This window comes from Eptesicus fuscus, chromosome 14, assembly GCF_027574615.1.
Source record: "Eptesicus fuscus isolate TK198812 chromosome 14, DD_ASM_mEF_20220401, whole genome shotgun sequence".
Classification (NCBI taxonomy): Eukaryota; Metazoa; Chordata; class Mammalia; order Chiroptera; family Vespertilionidae; genus Eptesicus; species Eptesicus fuscus.
The window spans coordinates 61,503,555-61,522,184 of NC_072486.1; the positions used below are offsets into that span (position 1 = coordinate 61,503,555).

The 18,630-nt window shown below is 40.2% G+C and overlaps 2 protein-coding genes across 2 annotated transcripts in view; one reads left to right on the forward strand and one right to left on the reverse strand.

The window, feature by feature from the left end:
• The window catches only part of COPG2 (COPI coat complex subunit gamma 2), a 184,763-nt gene that overhangs the window by 38,726 nt on the left and 127,407 nt on the right, over positions 1–18,630 (forward strand). Inside the window, exons 6-9 of the mRNA XM_054726471.1 lie at positions 9,053–9,128; positions 10,799–10,891; positions 11,937–12,023; positions 13,101–13,258. Of these exons, the coding sequence (XP_054582446.1) occupies positions 9,053–9,128; positions 10,799–10,891; positions 11,937–12,023; positions 13,101–13,258 (414 nt within the window). The remainder of the gene's footprint in view (positions 1–9,052; positions 9,129–10,798; positions 10,892–11,936; positions 12,024–13,100; positions 13,259–18,630) is intronic.
• On the reverse strand, positions 8,073–8,494 carry LOC103294130 (40S ribosomal protein S25-like). The gene has a single exon (XM_054726473.1). It carries the CDS (start codon positions 8,445–8,447, stop codon positions 8,073–8,075), a length of 375 nt encoding a protein of 124 aa, XP_054582448.1. The 5' UTR covers positions 8,448–8,494.

Here is an 18,630-nt window from a genome sequence, read left to right on the forward strand (position 1 = left end):
GATATAGGAGATTCTGGGGATGGGGTGAAGATGTATGTACGGGTTAATTTTGCCTATGAGAGGGATGTAGTTCTGCTGACACATGATTTTATTTTAGCCCAGTGAGACCTATGTTGGACTTCTAGCCCACAGAACTATAAAATAAAACATTTTTGTTGTTTTTAGACACTGATTGTGGTCATTTGTTACAGCAGATGTAGAAAACTAATATAGTCGATGGCCATTAATTGTGTTAGTTTGGTAAGAAACCAAGGAGATTAAGAAAACCTGAAGGTATGCCCTTCACAACTGAATATACTAGTATATAGATGGCCAATAAGCACATGGAAATATACTTAATATAAATAATTGTGAGGGAAATGCAAATTAAAACCTCAATGAGATATTATTCTATACCCACTAAAATGATTGAAATAACAAAGCCTGGCAATACCAAAATCAAAAAGCCTGCTTCACTATCAGGTATATGGAACGCTCATACATTGTAGGTAGTGTTGATGTAAGAACATTCAAACTGTGTAGAGAATTTTTATAAGTTTATTTGAGCCAAACTGCTGACATATGCAGGGGAACATGATTGTAAATGCCCCAGAGCAGTGATTTTCAACCTTTTTCATCTCATGGCACACATAAACTACTAAAATTCTGCGCCACACCAAAAAAATATACTTTTGCCCATCAGACAATACAAATAGGTGTAATTTAAAGAAAAAGCGTATAATTTTGGTTCATTGACACTGGACAGCTGTTGTGTTGGCTGTTGTCATTTTTTTTTTTTTGATGATCTAAGGGCAAAGAGGTCAGTACCCCTGACTAAATAATCAGATATTGCATGTTTTAAAAATTCTTATGGCATACCAGTTGAAAAATCACTGCTTCAGAGAATAACAGTCTTGCAGTTTCTTTTATGCATTTGAAATTAAGGTGGGCAAGTAAGGAAGATTACGTCAGGGGTGGGGAACGTTCGGGCCGATGACTGTATAAGGTCCCTGAAATCATTTGGTCTGCCCCTGCCAAGGCAACCACAAGTGGGACTCAAAATTCAATAAATCTAGGAGCTTTTTTCATAGCAATATAAATTTATATTAAGTGAATTATATTAAGCCAATGATGTTATAAATACCCAAATGGTCCTTGGCAGAAAAAAGGTTCTCCACTGCTAGAGTACAGGAAGGTGGGAGAAAGCAAGGTGGGGATTGGATTATAGGACACTTTTCAAGATTATGTGCTCTCTTGAGGGTGGTTAGGCTTATTTTAAAGATGTGTTAACCTAGATGGACAGAAACAATGGCCAGGCTTGCTTAAAGCAAAGATAAATCCTTTTTCTTTTCTTTTTTCCCCCCAGAGAGATGAAGGGAGAGGGAGAGAGAGATAGAAACATCAATGATGAGAGAAAAATCGATCAGCTGCCTCCTGCATGTCCCCCACTGGGATCTAGCCTGACACCTGGGCATGTGCCCTGACTGGGAATCAAACCATGACCTCCTGGTTCATGAGTCAACGCAAGAAAAACCTTTTATTAGAAAGTTATATGCCTGGGGCATGACTATTCACCATGACCTGCCCAATTAGGAATTTACGATCAGATCACCCTGTGAGGTTAATTTCCATAGAACCCCCTTTTTTGTCCACAGTAAAATGGTACAATTGTCTTAGAAAAACTTTACCCATTTCTTAAAGTTAAACATATACCTGCTCTGTGACCAGTAATCCCATTGCTAGGTTTTACACAATAAAAATAAAAATATATGGTCACAGAAAAGACTAGAAGCTGATTATTTAGCATCTTTATTTGTGGTTGCCTTAAACTGGAAACACCCCAAAAGTTCATCAAAAGGTTAATGGGTAAACAAATTGTGGTATATTAATATAGTGGACTACTCCTCGGCAATAAAAAGGAACAAATTGCTTATTCGGGCAACAACACGAATAAATTTCTAAACATTATGTTGGAACAAAAGAAAACAGGTGATTCTATTTATGTAATTCTAAGACCAGCCAAAACCCAGCTGTGGTGATAGAAACCAGAAGTCTGGTGGGTTGGGGAGAATTGACTGGAAGTAGGCATGAGAGAATTTTCTGAGATGATGGAATTGCTCAGTGTTTTATTTTGAGTGGAGGTTACATGAGTGATCACCATTGCTAAAAGACATCTAACTGAGCACTTAAGCTGTGCATTTTTATTATGTATAAAGTATAACTCATTTAAAAACAAACAAAAACATGAGATTTGGTTAGGTAAGGATGGTCATCTATATTGACAGTCTGGTCATCACACTTTACCCCTGATGAGACAGCCCAGGAAAGATGCACCTGAAGATTGCTTAGAATCTGGAATTGAGTTCTGAGGAAGGATCTGTCACTCACATTAGGGAGTAGCAGTGGCTGGGGCTTGGGTATCAGTGTGTGATAGGTTACATCCCTGGTCTCAGAAAATAAATGAACAGTTCATAAACCATGATTTAGGAGGAAATATATTGATTGTAGAAACTGTTGTCTGGCAGGCAGTTTTGAAGTCAGTTGTTGGGATACTGTGAGGATTTGGGTAGGGGAAGGACAATAGTCTGAGGTTCCTGAGGGAATAAGAAGCTAAGCTCATCCGCTTACTTGGAAAGAGATATTCCAGCCTGAAACAGCTTTTCTACTTGAATGGTCGCCAGCTTTCTGGGCTTCCCTTAGCCCAGTCCAGTTAAGACATAAAATTAATCATCACGGTGGGTTTTATGGGTGTTGAGAACCTTTCTGTATGCCGCTTCCCTTCCCTCTCATGCCCAGTTGACAAGGAGACTGCCCTGATTTATTTGGATTAATACCTATTCTCTTTTAAAATGAAATTGTGGAAGATTTTTGAGAAATGATGATGAATATTATGCCAAGTCTTAAAACTTCCTTCTCCAAAGCCTAATAAAATGAGTAACTATGAATAAAAGGGAAAGCTGGGGGACTTCTAATTCTAGCTGAGATCGAGTAAGGACACTGCAGGCTAACTCTCCCGTGATTACAACAAGTCGTCTGGATAAAAGTACAAAAAGCAGGTACCGAAGGCCCCTGGAAAGGGAATACAGTAATAGCAGGTGAATTTGGGGAGAAAAAACAGTAATTAATGAATAACCAAGATGGTGACAGTGAGTTTCATGGTTATTTTTCCTCTTCATACTCTGGGTTTGACCCAAGGGCAGGCTAAACAGGGGAACTGTATATTGACAGGGTCAACAAAGACAGAGAGAAGCCCATCTCTGTGGCCTGAGCACCAGGTTGAAGAAAGGCCTCTATAAGCCGAAGAGCATGGGGGAGAATCCTTGTTTGTTTTAGTTTTTCTCTGTTTACTTTCGGGTCCTGCCCTGAGGCCAGCCCCAATTGTGAAACAACTTTACTGTGCTCTGAGTAGTATTGCAGACACCTAAAAACCGAGATGAAATCTGTCCCTGAGGAAAGGGAACCTTTGTGTGAAGATTGGGGGAAAATCCACATTTAAAAAAAAAATTTTTTTTTTTTGGTCTTCTACTTCTATGTCTTGAGGACCTACTTGCACAGATTTGTGCAGATGTACAGGGAGCTAAAACTGAGAGAATCCCATATTCCTGACTAGAAGAACTGGGAAAAGGAGTCCTTGAGAGACAGAGTATGGGAGCAGTGACATGCACAAAAGGCCAGGCAGAACTTGAGATCTGAAGCTAACTGGGTGGAATGCTTGCTGAAACAAAAGGCAACATTCCTCAGAGACTTTTAACAGGACCCAGTCTCCTGACAATATGAAAAATGTCCAGCTATAATCCAATATTAGTCAACCTGGAAAGACTGACCAATTCTCAAGAGAAAAGGTAATCAATAGATGCCAACCCCCAAATTACCTAGATTTGGGGGTAAAAACTTTAAAGCAGCTAGTGCAGCCATGCTCCATAAAGGTGAACACTCTTAAAATGAATAGAAAGTAATTCTTAGCAGAGAGCTATATATAAAAAGAACTAAATGAAAATCTTAGAAATGACAAAGTGTTGCAGAAGACCAAAGAAAAACCAAGCGATGCTTTAAAGGAAAGGAGGGACACTGTTTAATATGCCGGTGGACTCGGGGAAATAGCCTTCCAAATCTGAGTGAAGAAACATGCAGGGGGCTTTCCTTTATATCTCCCTGTGGTCTTTGTCCCACAAATATGGATAATGCTTCCGGTCCTTTTCGCGGGCCTTGCAAGAAGGCCCCAGGTTTTGGGGGGTCTGGCCTGGCGCCAGCGTTAAAACCCTCCCTCCAGGGCAGTGCACTGTTCACAGTTTTATGGCCTCTGCAACAGGTTCTGCAAGACCAGCTTCTGGGAAAGAGGTAGTGACTTAATTATAGGTTATCAAGAATAGACACTGAGCTTGCTGGCATGGATTCCACTTGCTATCCCCCAAATATCAGGGTTACATTGGAATTAGCCCTTTTTAGCCTTCTCAAAAGCACAATATGTGAAATAAAAGTCATTGACTGGCCTCAATAACAGAATGGCTTTGTCAGAGGAAAGGGTCAATGAGTTTGAAGATAATTCAGTGAAATAATCCCAACTGAGAACAAAGAGGAATAAGTAAAATAAGCCTCCTGTTTGCTTTTTGTTTTTTAAACATTTTTTTTTATTGATTTCAGAGAGAAATGAAGGAGAGAGATAGAAACATCAATGAGGAGAGAGAATCATTGATTGGCTGCCTCCTGCACGCCCCTCACTGGGGATCGAGCCTGCAACCCAGGTGTGTGCCCTTGACCAGGATCGAACCTGGGACCCTTCATTCCGCAGGTCAACACTCGATCCACTGAGTCAAACCAGCTAGGACAGCCTCCTGTTTTTAAAAGCTCTTTTGCTGGGCACAGCATTCTGGGTTGACAGGTTTTTTTGTTTTCTTTCACTCCTGTAAAATTGTATTGATCGCTCTAGGGATCATTCTAGTATCATTTCCCTTCAGCCTGGAACACTTAATTTAATATTTTCTTAGAATTATTTCATTTAATAATTGTGACGTATACTCTTCGTTTACCTTCATCTGAGGAAGTCTTTATTCACTTTTACTCCTAAAAAATATTTTTAGTAGCTATGGAATTCTGGGTTGTCAGTTTCTTCTGTTTCAGCATTTAAAAGATGGTGTCCCATTCATTGTCTTCTGACATCTGTGTTTTCTGATGAAAAATCTACAGTATTTTCAGATAAGTTCCCCTATCTGTAATGTGTCATTTTTTCCTACTGCTTTCAAGAGTTTTCCTTTATTTTTGGTTTCAGCAGTTTTGTTAGATACTTGAGTGTGGAATTCTTTGCGTTTGTTTTGTATATGATTCACTAAGCTGCTTGAAACCAGAAAGTTATGTCTTTCTCCAAATTTGGAAGTTTTCAAACATTATTTCTTCAAAAAATTTATTTTTGGCACAAATCCCTTTTCTCCTCTTTTCAGGTATTTCAATGACATTGATATATTCCCATAGGACATAAAATTAACATACAAAAATCAGTAGCCTTCATGTAAACAAACAACACACAGAACCCCACTACAACAACACATAAGATTAAATACTTAGGAATAATTTTGACAATAAATGCACAAAAATTATATGAAGTAAAAAAATTTTAAGCCCTGAAAGATTCAAAGCATACTTGAACAAATGTAAAGATACCTGCTGTTTTTGAATAGGTCAACATTATAAAGATTTTAATCCTCCCTAAATTAATTTATAAATTTATTGTAATCCCAGTAAAAAAAAAATAGGCTTTATTATGGAGTTAGAAAATTTGATACTAAAGTTCATGTGGAAAAGCAAACAGGTAGGAGATAACTGGAAAAGGAAAACCATGAGGGAGGATTAATTCTCCCAGTCTGTAAATATTAAGGCCTGTAAAGTTAAAACAGTGTGGTGGTACTGACACATGAATAGACAAATACACCAATGGAATAAAATGTCTGATGACTTTGTAATGTTTCACCTCTGCCATGCATTTTCCAGAATTCTCTGATACAAATGGAAAGTACAGAATTAGTCCCAAATATACATGGAAATTTAGTATATGACAAAGGTGGCCTCTCTCTCTCTACTCACTGGGGTAAACTTGTATTTTTCAGTACATGATGCTGGGACAACTGAGTAGCCACTTGGAAAAGTTAAAATCAGATCCATATTTTACATCATACACATGAATAAGCTCTAAATGGATAGGAAATATAAATTAAAAAGTAAAACCAGACAAGTACTAGAAGAAAACATGAGTGTATTCCTCTTTAATGATGGTGTAGGGAAAAGCTTTGTTAATTTTGACTAAAAATTCCAGGGACAATGAAAGAAAAGACTGATAAATTTGATTATATAATTTTTAAAAATTTACATGGGGAAAACCACTGTAAAATATAGGATGAATAAGGGGCTTTCAGCAGTCAAAGTTGTGGTACACAGTTATTCTTAATTTATTGCCATGGTGTTCTATACGACATTGCCATGCATTTCATGGCAAAAGTGGCATGACAGTGGCTCAAGACTAGGAGATCCAATAGTTTTACCATGTTCTGCTTCTAGGACAGTGATGGCGAACCTATGACACACGTGTCAACACGCGGCCGCATGCCGAGGATGAAACATTTGCTGCTCCTGAGGATGAAACATTTGCGGAATAATGTTTTTTAACTCAAAGTGACACACTACCCGAGTTATGCTCAGTTTTTTTGGCGAAGTTTGACACACCAAGCTCAAAAGGTTGCCCATCACTGTTCTAGGAGCAGACACCTCATGATGGGATAGCCTACTGCAGTGGTCGGCAAACTGCGGCTCGCGAGCCACATGCGGCTTGCGCGCCGCGGTTTGCCGCTCTGTTGACTAATGAGTTTGCTGACCACTGGGATAGGGGCTTAATCACAAGGAACAACAACAGCTTGTAATTATTAGACTCGAGAGTCTAGGTCAGTGGTCGGCAAACTCATTAGTCAACAGAGCGGCAAACCATGGCTCGCGAGCCGCAGTTTGCCGACCACGGGGCTACTGAATACTCACTGAGGTGGCAGGCTGCAGACAGGACCCTGTTAGGTTGGGAATTCTCTTCCAGGATGCAGGCCAGGCTATGGTACTGTCACCAATAGATACATTTGGTTATTTAAAAATATATAGATACCTAAAATTTTTTTAAAAATCTGCCAATCAGAAAGATTTTCAAGTTATGTTATTAAGTAAAAAAGGAAGGTACCAGAAGAGTGGGGACCCATTAGCATGCATTTTAATAAGTCTCTGTGGTTTTCCATATATTTTTAAGACTGTGGTACTATATAGGATAGGGTGCATGAGGGGAGATTTAGACTTGATATTTTTTTACCTTTATGAATATTTTGAAAGTGTACCTGTTACATAAAGGAAATACTTTAATAATTGAAAAAAGAATGAAATTGAAGGACTAACAGTTATTCACAACTTTCTATTCTTGGTGTCCTAATGGAGTATGTTGGAGGTGTGGCCATTTTGATTACATGAGGGGAGCTGAGCAAGGGAGATGGGTAGTCATATTGGGGGTAGTGTCAGTGCACGAGGATGAGAGAAGGAAGGGCCATAGGGTGAATAACAGAAAGGCCAAACACCTCTTTAAAGTGTAGGCATGGAATTTAGTAGCTCAGGCCACACTACTCTGGCCTGTTTTTGAAATGAGGCAGAAAACTGTAAAGTCATTGAAAATTGTTATTTTAGAAAGCCATGGCGGAGAGAGTGACCTCACCATTTCAGTCAGTTGCTTTAATTATTTTTTTTAATTGATTGATTTGAGAGAGAGAAATAAAAGAAACATCGATTTGTCGTTCCACTTGTTTATACGTTCCTTGGTCAATTCCTGTATGTGCCCTGACCAGGTATTAAACCTGCAGCCTTCATGTAGCAGGACGATGCTCTAACCAGCTGAGCTACCCACTGTGTCAGTGTCACCTCTGCCATGTCAGGGCCAGTCATTTTCTTTTAAAGAGTTCTGTCTGATATGGTGGGTTTTTAGGATTTGGGGAGATTTCAGCCCAGGGCTCTGAATACTATCTCTTATTTATTTATTAATAAAGGTTTATTTTTCAAAATGGACAGCCGGTGAGATCTGTTGTTCATGAATCTTCTCCAGCAGCTGGGGCATCCCCACCTTTGGTGTTTCTGGTGTAAATCACGTGAGCTCTGTGCTTTGCGACTAGTTTAATAAGTCCTTTACTAAGGAGCTCCCGAAGGGCTGCCCTGGCCAAGGAGCCGCGAATCTTCAGCCTCTCGGAGACCACCGCTGGGGTTGTAAGCTGGTAGTTGGGAACTTCCTTACAGAGCTTGTGATATGTGGCTTTGTCAAACAAGACCAGGTTATTGAGCTTGTCCCGAACTTTGCCTTTGGACCACTTCTTTTTGGCCTTGCCCCCCGACTTGTTCATGGGGTCTTTGTCTTTCCTGGCTGACTTCCCAGCATCTTTCTTCTTCTTGTCGTCCTTGGGCGGCATCGTGGGACTCGGAGAGCAGGGATGCGCTGCTGCCTCGCCAAGATGTCAGCCCGAGAGCTCATCTTTATTTTTTATTTAAAAAAATATTTTTATTGATTTCAGAGAGGAAGGGAGAGGGAGAGACAGAAACATCAGTACCAATGATGAGAGAGAATCATTGATCGGCTGCCTACTGCACGCCCCACACTGGGGATCGTGCCTGCAATCTGGGCATATGCCCTGACCGGGAATCAAACTGTGACCTCCTGGTTCATAAGTCATTGCTTAACCACTGAGCCACGCCGGCTGAGCATCTTTATTTTTTTTTATGCCAATTGTCAGTATCTAAAATACGATTTATGTGGTTATTATCTCTCTGTTACTGCTAGAATATAAGCTCCATGAAGGCAAAGACTTTGTTTTGCTCACTGCTGAATTCTTAAGATTTAGAACAGTCTTCTACCCAATAATTTTAATGTTTAATCAAAGAAGACAATAATTTTTTTTGAATCAATAGCTGTGTTGAGATAATTATGGGGATAAGTGGTATTAGCTAAGGCTGGACTCCACAAGAGGGAAGACTTGACTCTAATTGATCTCACAGTAACTAATTTGATTTTTCTCAGTCTCACCAAGGACATGACAGGAAAGGAAGATGTGTACCGAGGCCCGGCCATCAGGGCTCTCTGCAGAATCACTGACGTAAGTTCTCCTTGTTTTGCTGAGGTGTCAGGAGGGGGTCGGGGGTGGGGCGTGTCTCGGTTTATCTGCAGGAGGCCACGTGAAGTGAGTAGGATTCCCTAGTCTGACTGTGAATCTTCAGTACAGGCACACCTCACCTCGTTTTATTGCGCTTCACAGATACTGCATTTTTATTTAGGCATAATGCTATTCTTACACACTTAATGACTACAGTATAGTGTAAACATGACTTTTATATACTCTGGGAAACCAAAACAATTCATGTGACTTGCTCTATTGTGATATTTGCATTATTGCGTGGCCTGGAACCTGCAGAATCTCCGAGATATGTCTGTGTGAGAGAAACGGGACCACCAGGAAGGCTTTTCTTTCCGATTGTTTTTTCCTCTTGTTTATTTAGATTAGTCTATTTCTTTCTCTATTTGCCCCCATAGACTTTTGTTATAGCCAGGGCATATTGCTTACAGGAAACAAAACACCATTTGAATTTAGCTTTAAAAAGAAGTGTTCTTACAGAATATAGAGCACTCAGAATTTGAGGTAAAACTTAGAACCAGATGCCAGCGCAAGAAAGGAATTCAGCGGCAAGATTTCTTAGATACGTACTGTTATGAGCCATCATTTACCAGGCTCAAGCCTTGTCATTCAAATAGTTAAGGGAGAGAACCTGGTTAGTCATTAGCCTGCCCAGTAACTTGTATACACCTGTATCTGAGTCAGGTGTTTTACCTGACTCAGTCTGTTAATCTGGAGAGATGAGGGTATATAGTGTGTTAGGCTGTCCATTTCTTGGAACTGTGAGTAGGAAAGGTTAAAATGGAGGGCAGGCTGAGCATTAATAAGTAAATTGAATAATATTTCAGGTATACTAATGCATGGGTACATGTTTGTAATCCTCTCAAGTTTTAAAACTTGAGCAGGATCAAATGGTAAATCTGGATTCTAGAAGGAATAATAGAAATGCTTTAATATTTTAATAAAACAATACTCAGCTATTTTATTGCGGTTATTTTTGTTTTTAGTATTAAGTTGGTGACATAAGACTTGACGATACCAGTGCTAGTAATAGGACTCTCTAGCTAAAAACTTTTAGTCTGTTTACGTATCTTCATGGGCCAGCACCTTTCCAGTGCTAAGCTTTCTTCCATTTACATTAAAAAGAACTTTATTTTCAGAGGATTTTGTATTGAGAGCTCACTATAGTAGTATATCAAACATTTAATTATGTATATAAAATAATCAGAGATTATACTTATAAGACTCTCTGGGATCCATATAAAATAGATCCCCTTCCCATAGAGGAATATTCAGGACTTCAAAAGCACCTTTCGTCCTCATCTAGGAGTTTCCTTTACAACAACCTCGGTAGGTTGAACCCTGCTTATGTATTTCTTCAAACTGGAGCTCTTCACTTCAAGACAGTTTATTTCATTGTTGAATAGTTATTTGTCTTCCTTACATATAAATGTCCCTCCTTGAAGTTCCCACTCCGTTGTCTGGGTTCTGCTGGATGGGCTATGATTGCTATATTATATGCTAATCCTTTTTAATGCAGTCTAAATATTTACACAGAAACTAATATATGACTGGTTTTCATAAATTATTTTGAAGTGGTAATAATAGCGTGAAAATGTTTTGCTTCAACAACTTTTCTCTCTGAATTTTATTAGGGAACATTGCTGCAGGCCATTGAAAGATACATGAAGCAGGCCATTGTGGATAGAGTCCCCAGTGTATCCAGTTCAGCATTGGTATCTTCCTTAGTAAGTGAACAAGACAGTGGCTGCCTAGTTCTTATGCATGGTACAGTTTCTAGTTGCAAAAGCATAGTGATTCTCTCACAAATGAAACATTTAAAAAATATGTGTATATCTCTCTTACTTTATCCAAGAATGTTTTATCTGCCAGGGGAGCATTGAGCAATTAAGTTAAAAACATGAAATTTTCATGGTTTTGTAAGGTTTTGGTAATCAGAAAGTTATATTTTATACATACTTAAGATGGGAGGTATGGGTGAGGGAAAGACAGGGTTGATCTCTTATTTTTTTTTTAAATTATTTATTTATTTTAGATAGGGAGGGAGGGTGGGAGGGAGGGGAAGAAAGAGAGAGAGAAATTAATTTGAACCTGCAGCCTTGGCCTAGAAGATGATGCTCTATCCCCCTGAGCTACCCAGCCAGGGCTCTCAATCTCTTTTAAAATCTTCTGTTACGACCTGCACTTTTCCCCTTGCCTCTTGGTTCTCTGCTTTCCTTGTTGCCCACAGTGTCCTTCAATCCAAAGACTCCTGTCCCACTTCTAAATTTTCTCCCAGGAATTAGCCTTTTTTCTCTCTTTTTTATCAAAACAAAACTTATTACTTACAATCTATCACATTGCATTTAATTAACATTGATTACTAATGTGTAAATGGATTCAATCATCTGAATCACAGGAGTATCTGGTTCTGGAATATAATTGACCAAGAGGATATAGTGGTTCTCTGATTTTTTTCTTCTAGGTGAGTTTCCTCAAAGTAAAACTTATATTGTTAACATTATTTAAGTATTATCCATCCCTTCCTGTCCCTCCCCTCTCCTTACTTTCTTTTATTCATCTCTCTTGGCCTACAGACATATAGGTTACTCACCTTTCTAGGGGATCTTGGAGAAAGTACTTTTGGTTTTATTAGAAATAGACTTATTAAGCTACAAAGTTGTTTCTTTCTTTCTTTTTTTTTTTTTTTTAAATGTCTTTTGGAAAAGGAACTCATGCTTCTAAACTTGCAGTGACTATGCATTATCTATTCTCATTTTTTTCTGCCCTTAGCACCTGATGAAGATAAGCTATGATGTAGTTAAGCGCTGGGTCAATGAAGCCCAGGAAGCTGCTACAAGTGATAATATTATGGTCCAGGTATGGATATTGAATCATTTTAGCTTCTGTCTCAAGATCAGCTCTCTTTAACCCTACATTGTAGGGGCAATTTATTGATTTCCAAAAAAATGAGTATTAGCTAAAGGCTAATATTAAGCAGCCTGTGAGTGCATATTCTCAAGTAGATATTCCACTAATTATGATTACTACCATAAGCCCTGCTAGTGTTCAATTGAAGCTGTACAAAGGTTAGAGAAAACTTCTTAATATTCAGTGGTAGTTTGAGAGGCTCATTTCAAAGGTCCTTCACAGTGCATTTCAATTCTTTATTTGAAAAATAAATTGTGAAGAAGGATGTTCAATTCCAGGCTTTTCAGGCCTTGATTATAGTAAACATTATAACAACAGTAAAGAGTAATTTTTACATTATGAAACTTTAGTACCATTTTGTTGGAAAGATCTCCTTTTGATATTCATTAGGCTGCTCCTAATTAAAAGGAACAAGATTAAATCCTTAACTGGCAATTTTATGTAAAGTACCCCATTTGTGTTTGAGAGGGTACTTATTTATCCCCTTTCTGTGTTTATAACTTCTCATGTTAGCATATTCAGTTATGAGGAGACACAGTAGTTATTTTTCTCATGGGAAATATCTCACTCTCCTAATTGCACCATTGTGTTTTTACACAAAGTGCCATGATAATATCCGTGCATTCCTTAAGCCTTCTTCAGGAGATGGATCCCTTAACTTCTGACATGGTCACAGGTGATTTACCGGTAAAGCTCCTCAAAGGCCTGCCACACTGGTAAAGCCATGGACCTGAGACCTTTGTACTGAGGATGAGTGGGGCAAGGCTGACCTGCCAGATGTACCTTCAGATTGTATGTTACCTTCTTAATACTTGTCCAATCTAAATTTACACCTTCTGGGGATAAATTATCCTTTCAGTCTTGGCTGTGTTTGATTCAATGTGAAAAAAAGCTATTCTATCTGTATACTTTTGGCCTTGAGAATCTTTTTATAAAAATCTAGTTCCATATGATTCCACTTTCATGTAATTTTGTCTTCTTCCTACTCAGTTTTCTGTATGTTACATTCTTTTTCTTGTTCTTTAGTACCATGCACTGGGAGTCCTGTATCACCTTAAAAAGAATGATCGCCTTGCTGTTTCTAAGATGTTAAATAAATTTACAAAATCCGGTCTCAAATCACAATTTGCTTACTGCATGCTGATCCGAATTGCCAGTCGCTTACTAAAAGAAAATGAAGAGGGGTAAGTGTCTTCATCTAAACTTAAGTAATTTTTCCTTTGCTAGTAAATATGCCTCAGAATTTATTTCCTTAATGAATATTTTTTGGGCATTGCTGACTTTACAGATTTCATATTTTCTGAATTTAAAAAAAATCATGGAATTCCAAGTAACACAAATTTTAAAAAAATTTAATATATGCTCTGGTATATGTATTTGATAGATTATGATTGTTAATAGTATAATAACAAATTGACCCTAAACAAAAAATCCTTCCAAAGTTTGAAAAAAAAAATCCTTAAATGTGGAAACTGGAAGTAACATTAAGAATCTTTTTTATCCCTTTTATTTTTATAAAAGAGACTATTGACGTATTGCATTTCATTATTTATTTATTTAAATTTCTTAAAGGGCAGGAAGGAGAAAAATAGAATTACATATGTAAGGTTCTTATATTGTTCACTGTGGTAATATTAGGATAAATACTGTGATCTCTTGAGTACCCACTAAAAACACCTAAAAGATATAATGTAAATGTTAACAGAGAAGATAAAATGGAATATCCAAAAATATTCAGTTGAGCTTCCTGCAGTGGTGGAGCAGCTTGGTCATATTAGCCCTCTTGCAAATAATGATTATGGTATAATCAGTATAAAACTATTATCATTTCCCCGCCTCCCCCCCAAAAAAAAACACACAAAAAAAAAACACACAAAAAAAACAAGAAAACCCACAACTATTTAGAAGTTTTGGTGATTCGTGAAAAAGAGGCAAAAAACTGGAGGGAAGTTGATACCTGAACAGCTGAAGCTATGCTGAGTGAGATGGGGTATTTCTGGGTAGTCTCCTAAGGGCAGTTCTCCATTCTCAGGTGGGATCACAGGAAGGTGTAGTATTTCCTGGACAGAGGGATCAGAACACAGTTTGAGATTGGAAGAGGGATGAAAACTTAGGGTGGAAATCCTGGAAAGGAGGGAGCCAAAATGGGTGAGCCTCAAAATCAGTATTAAACTACAAAAATCCTTGGTTGGCCCATGAACTGCACATATAGGGGAAGACTCTAGGAAACCTGGCAAACAATAGTAGCTCTGAGCTGAAAGAACTGAATAGAGAATTCAGTTGCCGCTCACCATGGAGGAGAAAGTTTGAAGTTTGATCCTCGCCAGGTTGACTGCCTGGTAGAGAAACATCAATGCATTCTGGAGTCTTTACCTCATGTCATTCACAGTGTCCGTAGTCATGCACCACATGCTGTTTTGGTCAATGATGGACCAGATATGATGGATTATTATAAAGCTGAAAAATTCCTATTGCCTAGTGATGTCATAGCTGTCATAATGTGATAGCACAACACATTACTTGCATGTTTGTGGTGATGCTGATATAAACAAACCTACTACATTGCCAGTCATGTAAAAGTATAGCACATATAATTATGTACAGCACCTAATATTTGACAATGATATTAAACAACTATGTTACTGGTTAATGTATTTACTATACTTTTTTTGTTAGTTTTGGAGGCACTCTTTCTACTTATAAGGAAATAAGTTTGCAGTAAAACAGTATGTTATGCAGTAGCAGCTCATTTTTACTGGGTCTCTTGATTGCATTATTTTCTCTTGTGCTTGATTTAATTTGATGTTATTTTGTTCATCATGGCCGCTAAGCATACAGAATCCACTACTATTGTTGCCAGTAAGAAGTTATGTTGAGTGGTTGATCTAGAAATGAAATTGAAAGTGATTAAGGACTGTGAAGGTGGAAAGTCAGTGAAGGTGGAAAATCATGATGGTTATTGCTCATCGGTCAGGCATGTCTCATCTATATAATAAAAGCCCAGCAACCATTAAGGCGGAATGACCAGAATGACTGTTTGACCAGTCGCTACGATGTGCATTGACCACCAGGGGCCAGATGCTCAATGCAGGAGGAGGGGGAAGGGAGGCAGTGAGGCCTGGAGGCATACACTATGACCCAGGGATCCCAGGAACTGCAAGCCCAGAGCTTGCTTTCCAATAAAAAAATAAATAAACTGAAGAAAAAGAAAAGTGGCCTAATGCCACCACCCTGGGTAGAACGGCTCCAGGAGGGAAAGACCTCCCCAGGCCCTGCCCAGCCTGGCCGGTATGCTGCAGGCTTGCAGTGACTCACCTGTGATGTACAGGAAGAGCAGCCCCTCCGACTCCAAAGCCGGTCGCACCAACAGCTGCTCCCCATCCAGCTCCATGGCGGACACATGGTTGCCAGGGCGCCTGAGCTCTGACTTCCAGCTTCTGGCTGCCCCTTTGTATACTATGTGCGTTTGGGGGCGTGGCTTCGGCCTCCCTGGCCAATAGTGCTGCAGCACAGCCAGAGAGTGGCAAGACACGGCCACTAGGGCTAGCTGTGCATTGATTTGGCCACTGACTGACATCCATGTGCAGTTACACTGTGTGTTTACATTTGTAGGGAAGCCCACTTCTGCCACCTGCCTCACCTTCTAGGTTAAGAAAGGCCCACTGATCTCCATGTTTCTCCTCCCGCCTGGAATCAAAACCTCTTGGGGATGAATGATCCCAGCGATGGCCCCAACACATGCTCAGTGTCACTGTCACAGACATTCCCAGTCGTTACAGCCCGTTCCTCAGCCCGCAGTGCCCTGCTCCACCCACTGCCACTCCTCACCTGTCACTCCCTGAAGACCACCTTATGTTATCCTATCTGAAATGTGAGCAAGATCTCAAATGCCCCCTGTCAATAGCTCCCTTGCCCTACCTTCCTCTAAAAACCTTCATTTTAAAAATATATATTTGGTTGATTTCAGAGGGAAATAGAGATAGAAACATCAATGATGATAGAGAATCATTGATTGCCTGCTTCCTGCACGTTCCAAAGTGGGGATTGAAACCTCCCCCGGGTCCTCCCCACATCCCTCCCCTGGCTAGCAGGCCCCTGGTGGCAGCATGGCACCAAGGGAAGGAGCGGGGGGGAGTGGGGGTGGGGTAGGGAGGCGGGGAACCGGGGGGTGGCGGAGCGCCGAGGGCAGTGTCAGAGTCTGGCGTCTGTTCCTTCCTTGCCTGACCCAGCGACAGTCACCTCCTCTCCCGACCCCACCGGGGCCTTTGGTCCCAATCAGCCTGGCCCTGATTGCCTGCCAGGCCTAGGGACCCCACCCATGCATGAATTTCAAGCCTCTAGTCCTATATAATAAAAGCCTAATATGCAAATTGACCAAACAGCAGAACAACGGTGGTTGCTATGATGTACACTGACCACCAGGGGCAGATGCTCAATGCAGGAGCTGCCCCCAGCCTGCAGGCCTTGTCAACGGGGGCCCCCCAATCGCCCCACCAGTTGCCCCAAAGAGGGAGGTGAGTGGTGGCAGCAGGGGAGGAGCCAGCAAATGGCCAGCACCAGGCTGGCTAATGCGGGTGCCAGTGGGGGCCCCCCAATCACCATGCCAGTCTCCCCACAGATAGGCCTTGATTGCCAGCCAGGCCTAGGGACCCTACCTATGCATGAATTTTGTGCATCGGGCCTCTAGTTCCACTATAAGAAGAACAAGAACAGTGTCCTGGTTGGTTTGACTCAGTGGATAGAGTGTTGGCATGCAGACTGAAGGGTCATGGGTTCAGTTCCTGTCAAAATCACATACCTTGGTTGCAGGCTTGATCCCCGGCCCTGGTCAGGGTACGTGTGGAAGGCAACCAATTGATGTGTCTCACATTGATGTTTATCTGTCTTTCCCTCTTCCACTCTCTGTAAAAATCAATGGAAAAGTATCCTTGGGTGAGAATTAACAAAAAAACAACAAAAAAAAACAAGATCAGTGACAGATGCTGTTAAATTACTTGCTTTCTTGAAGGCAATTAGAATAACAAAAAATGTCAGACATGGAGAAACTTCTAATGACCTGGATTAAAAGTTAGACATAGAAGTGTACTCTTAGCACCATGATAATCATGGCCAAAGCAAAAAAAAAAAATTTGTTATGTTGAAAAGGCTGGACATGACTGTCGCATTGAATTTACCACTAGCTCTGGGTGGTTTAAACCAGCGGTTAACAACCTTTCGGACCTCATGGACCACCAGTGGTCCGCAGATCACCTGTTAGCGACTGCTGGTTTAAACGATTAAGAATACAGTCGGGGAAGCTTCCTTATGTAATGGGAAAGGTGGGTATGCTTGAGTGGAGAGGAGAGGAGGGAGCAAGAAAGAAGCAGGGCCATGGAGAAGAATTTTTGGAAATTCTAGATAAGCTGGTTGTGGAGAAAAAGGACTTTCCAGAGCAAATATTCAATATTGATGAGAACTCTCTGTTCTGGAAACGGATGCCTGAAAGGACTTTCATCCATAGGAGACCAAGTCATTGCCAGGTTTCAAGGCTTTTAAGGACAGGTTAACAGTCTGCTCGGGGTAGTGTTGCAGGCTGCAAAGGGAAACCCTTGGTGATCTGGTACAGTGAGAACCCCAATGCCTTCAAGCATATTGGTAAGCACACACTGCCAGCATACTACAGGGGCACTAAGAAGTCATGGATGACCCAGCTCCTCATACAAGACATCCTCTTGAATTGCTGTGCCAGTGAAATGGAGAGGTACTGTTTGGAGAATAACATACCTTTCAAGATTTTGCTTATAGGACCTGGGATCCAAACCTTTTGGTTGTATTACATAGCATGCCAGTAGCAGGAATCTTCATGTGAGCTCCCATGGGTAGGGATTACCAGTCCCTCTGCTGGCATGATGGGGAGGAGCTAAGTCCAAGCTTTGTGGCTGACCAGAATTGATTGCCTTATACCAAGCATGTCAAACTCAAAGGCTAACACGGGCCAAATAAACAAGGTTTAAGTTTATGTGGGCCGCAAAAAAACCACACACACAAAAGCTTCAATTTTCCTAGAAATGTAGGTTTATTTTGATAGAGACATGCTGAATACAAAGGGCTGAAATAAATGAGTCATCGTTAACATAAAATAATAGAACATTTTAATAAAAATTAATATTTTTTCTTGAACATTAACTTACCAGACACTGAATAACTGCACAAATTCATAAGCTTAACGCAAATGAACCTATTTTTCTTGTTCTCCAAAAGCGAAATATTTCCTGTTGCACACACCAAACAAGTTAGTACAAGACTAATGACATGGCAATCAACCGCTAAAATATTCGCTGCTAGTATTAGTTGTGAGGAATGGCACGCCTGTGTTTAAGGCGAGTAAGGGAAATGAATGCAACACGATTATAGTAATCAGTCATTAGCAAATGTTGTAGTTTGTTATTAATAATCCTATTTAATAAAGACAGAATATGCAAATTGACCGTAACTCCATGACAAAGATGGCAGTGCCCACAGCCAATAAGGAGGGAATATGCAAATTGACACAACAAGGTGAGAGGTGGAAGGCGGC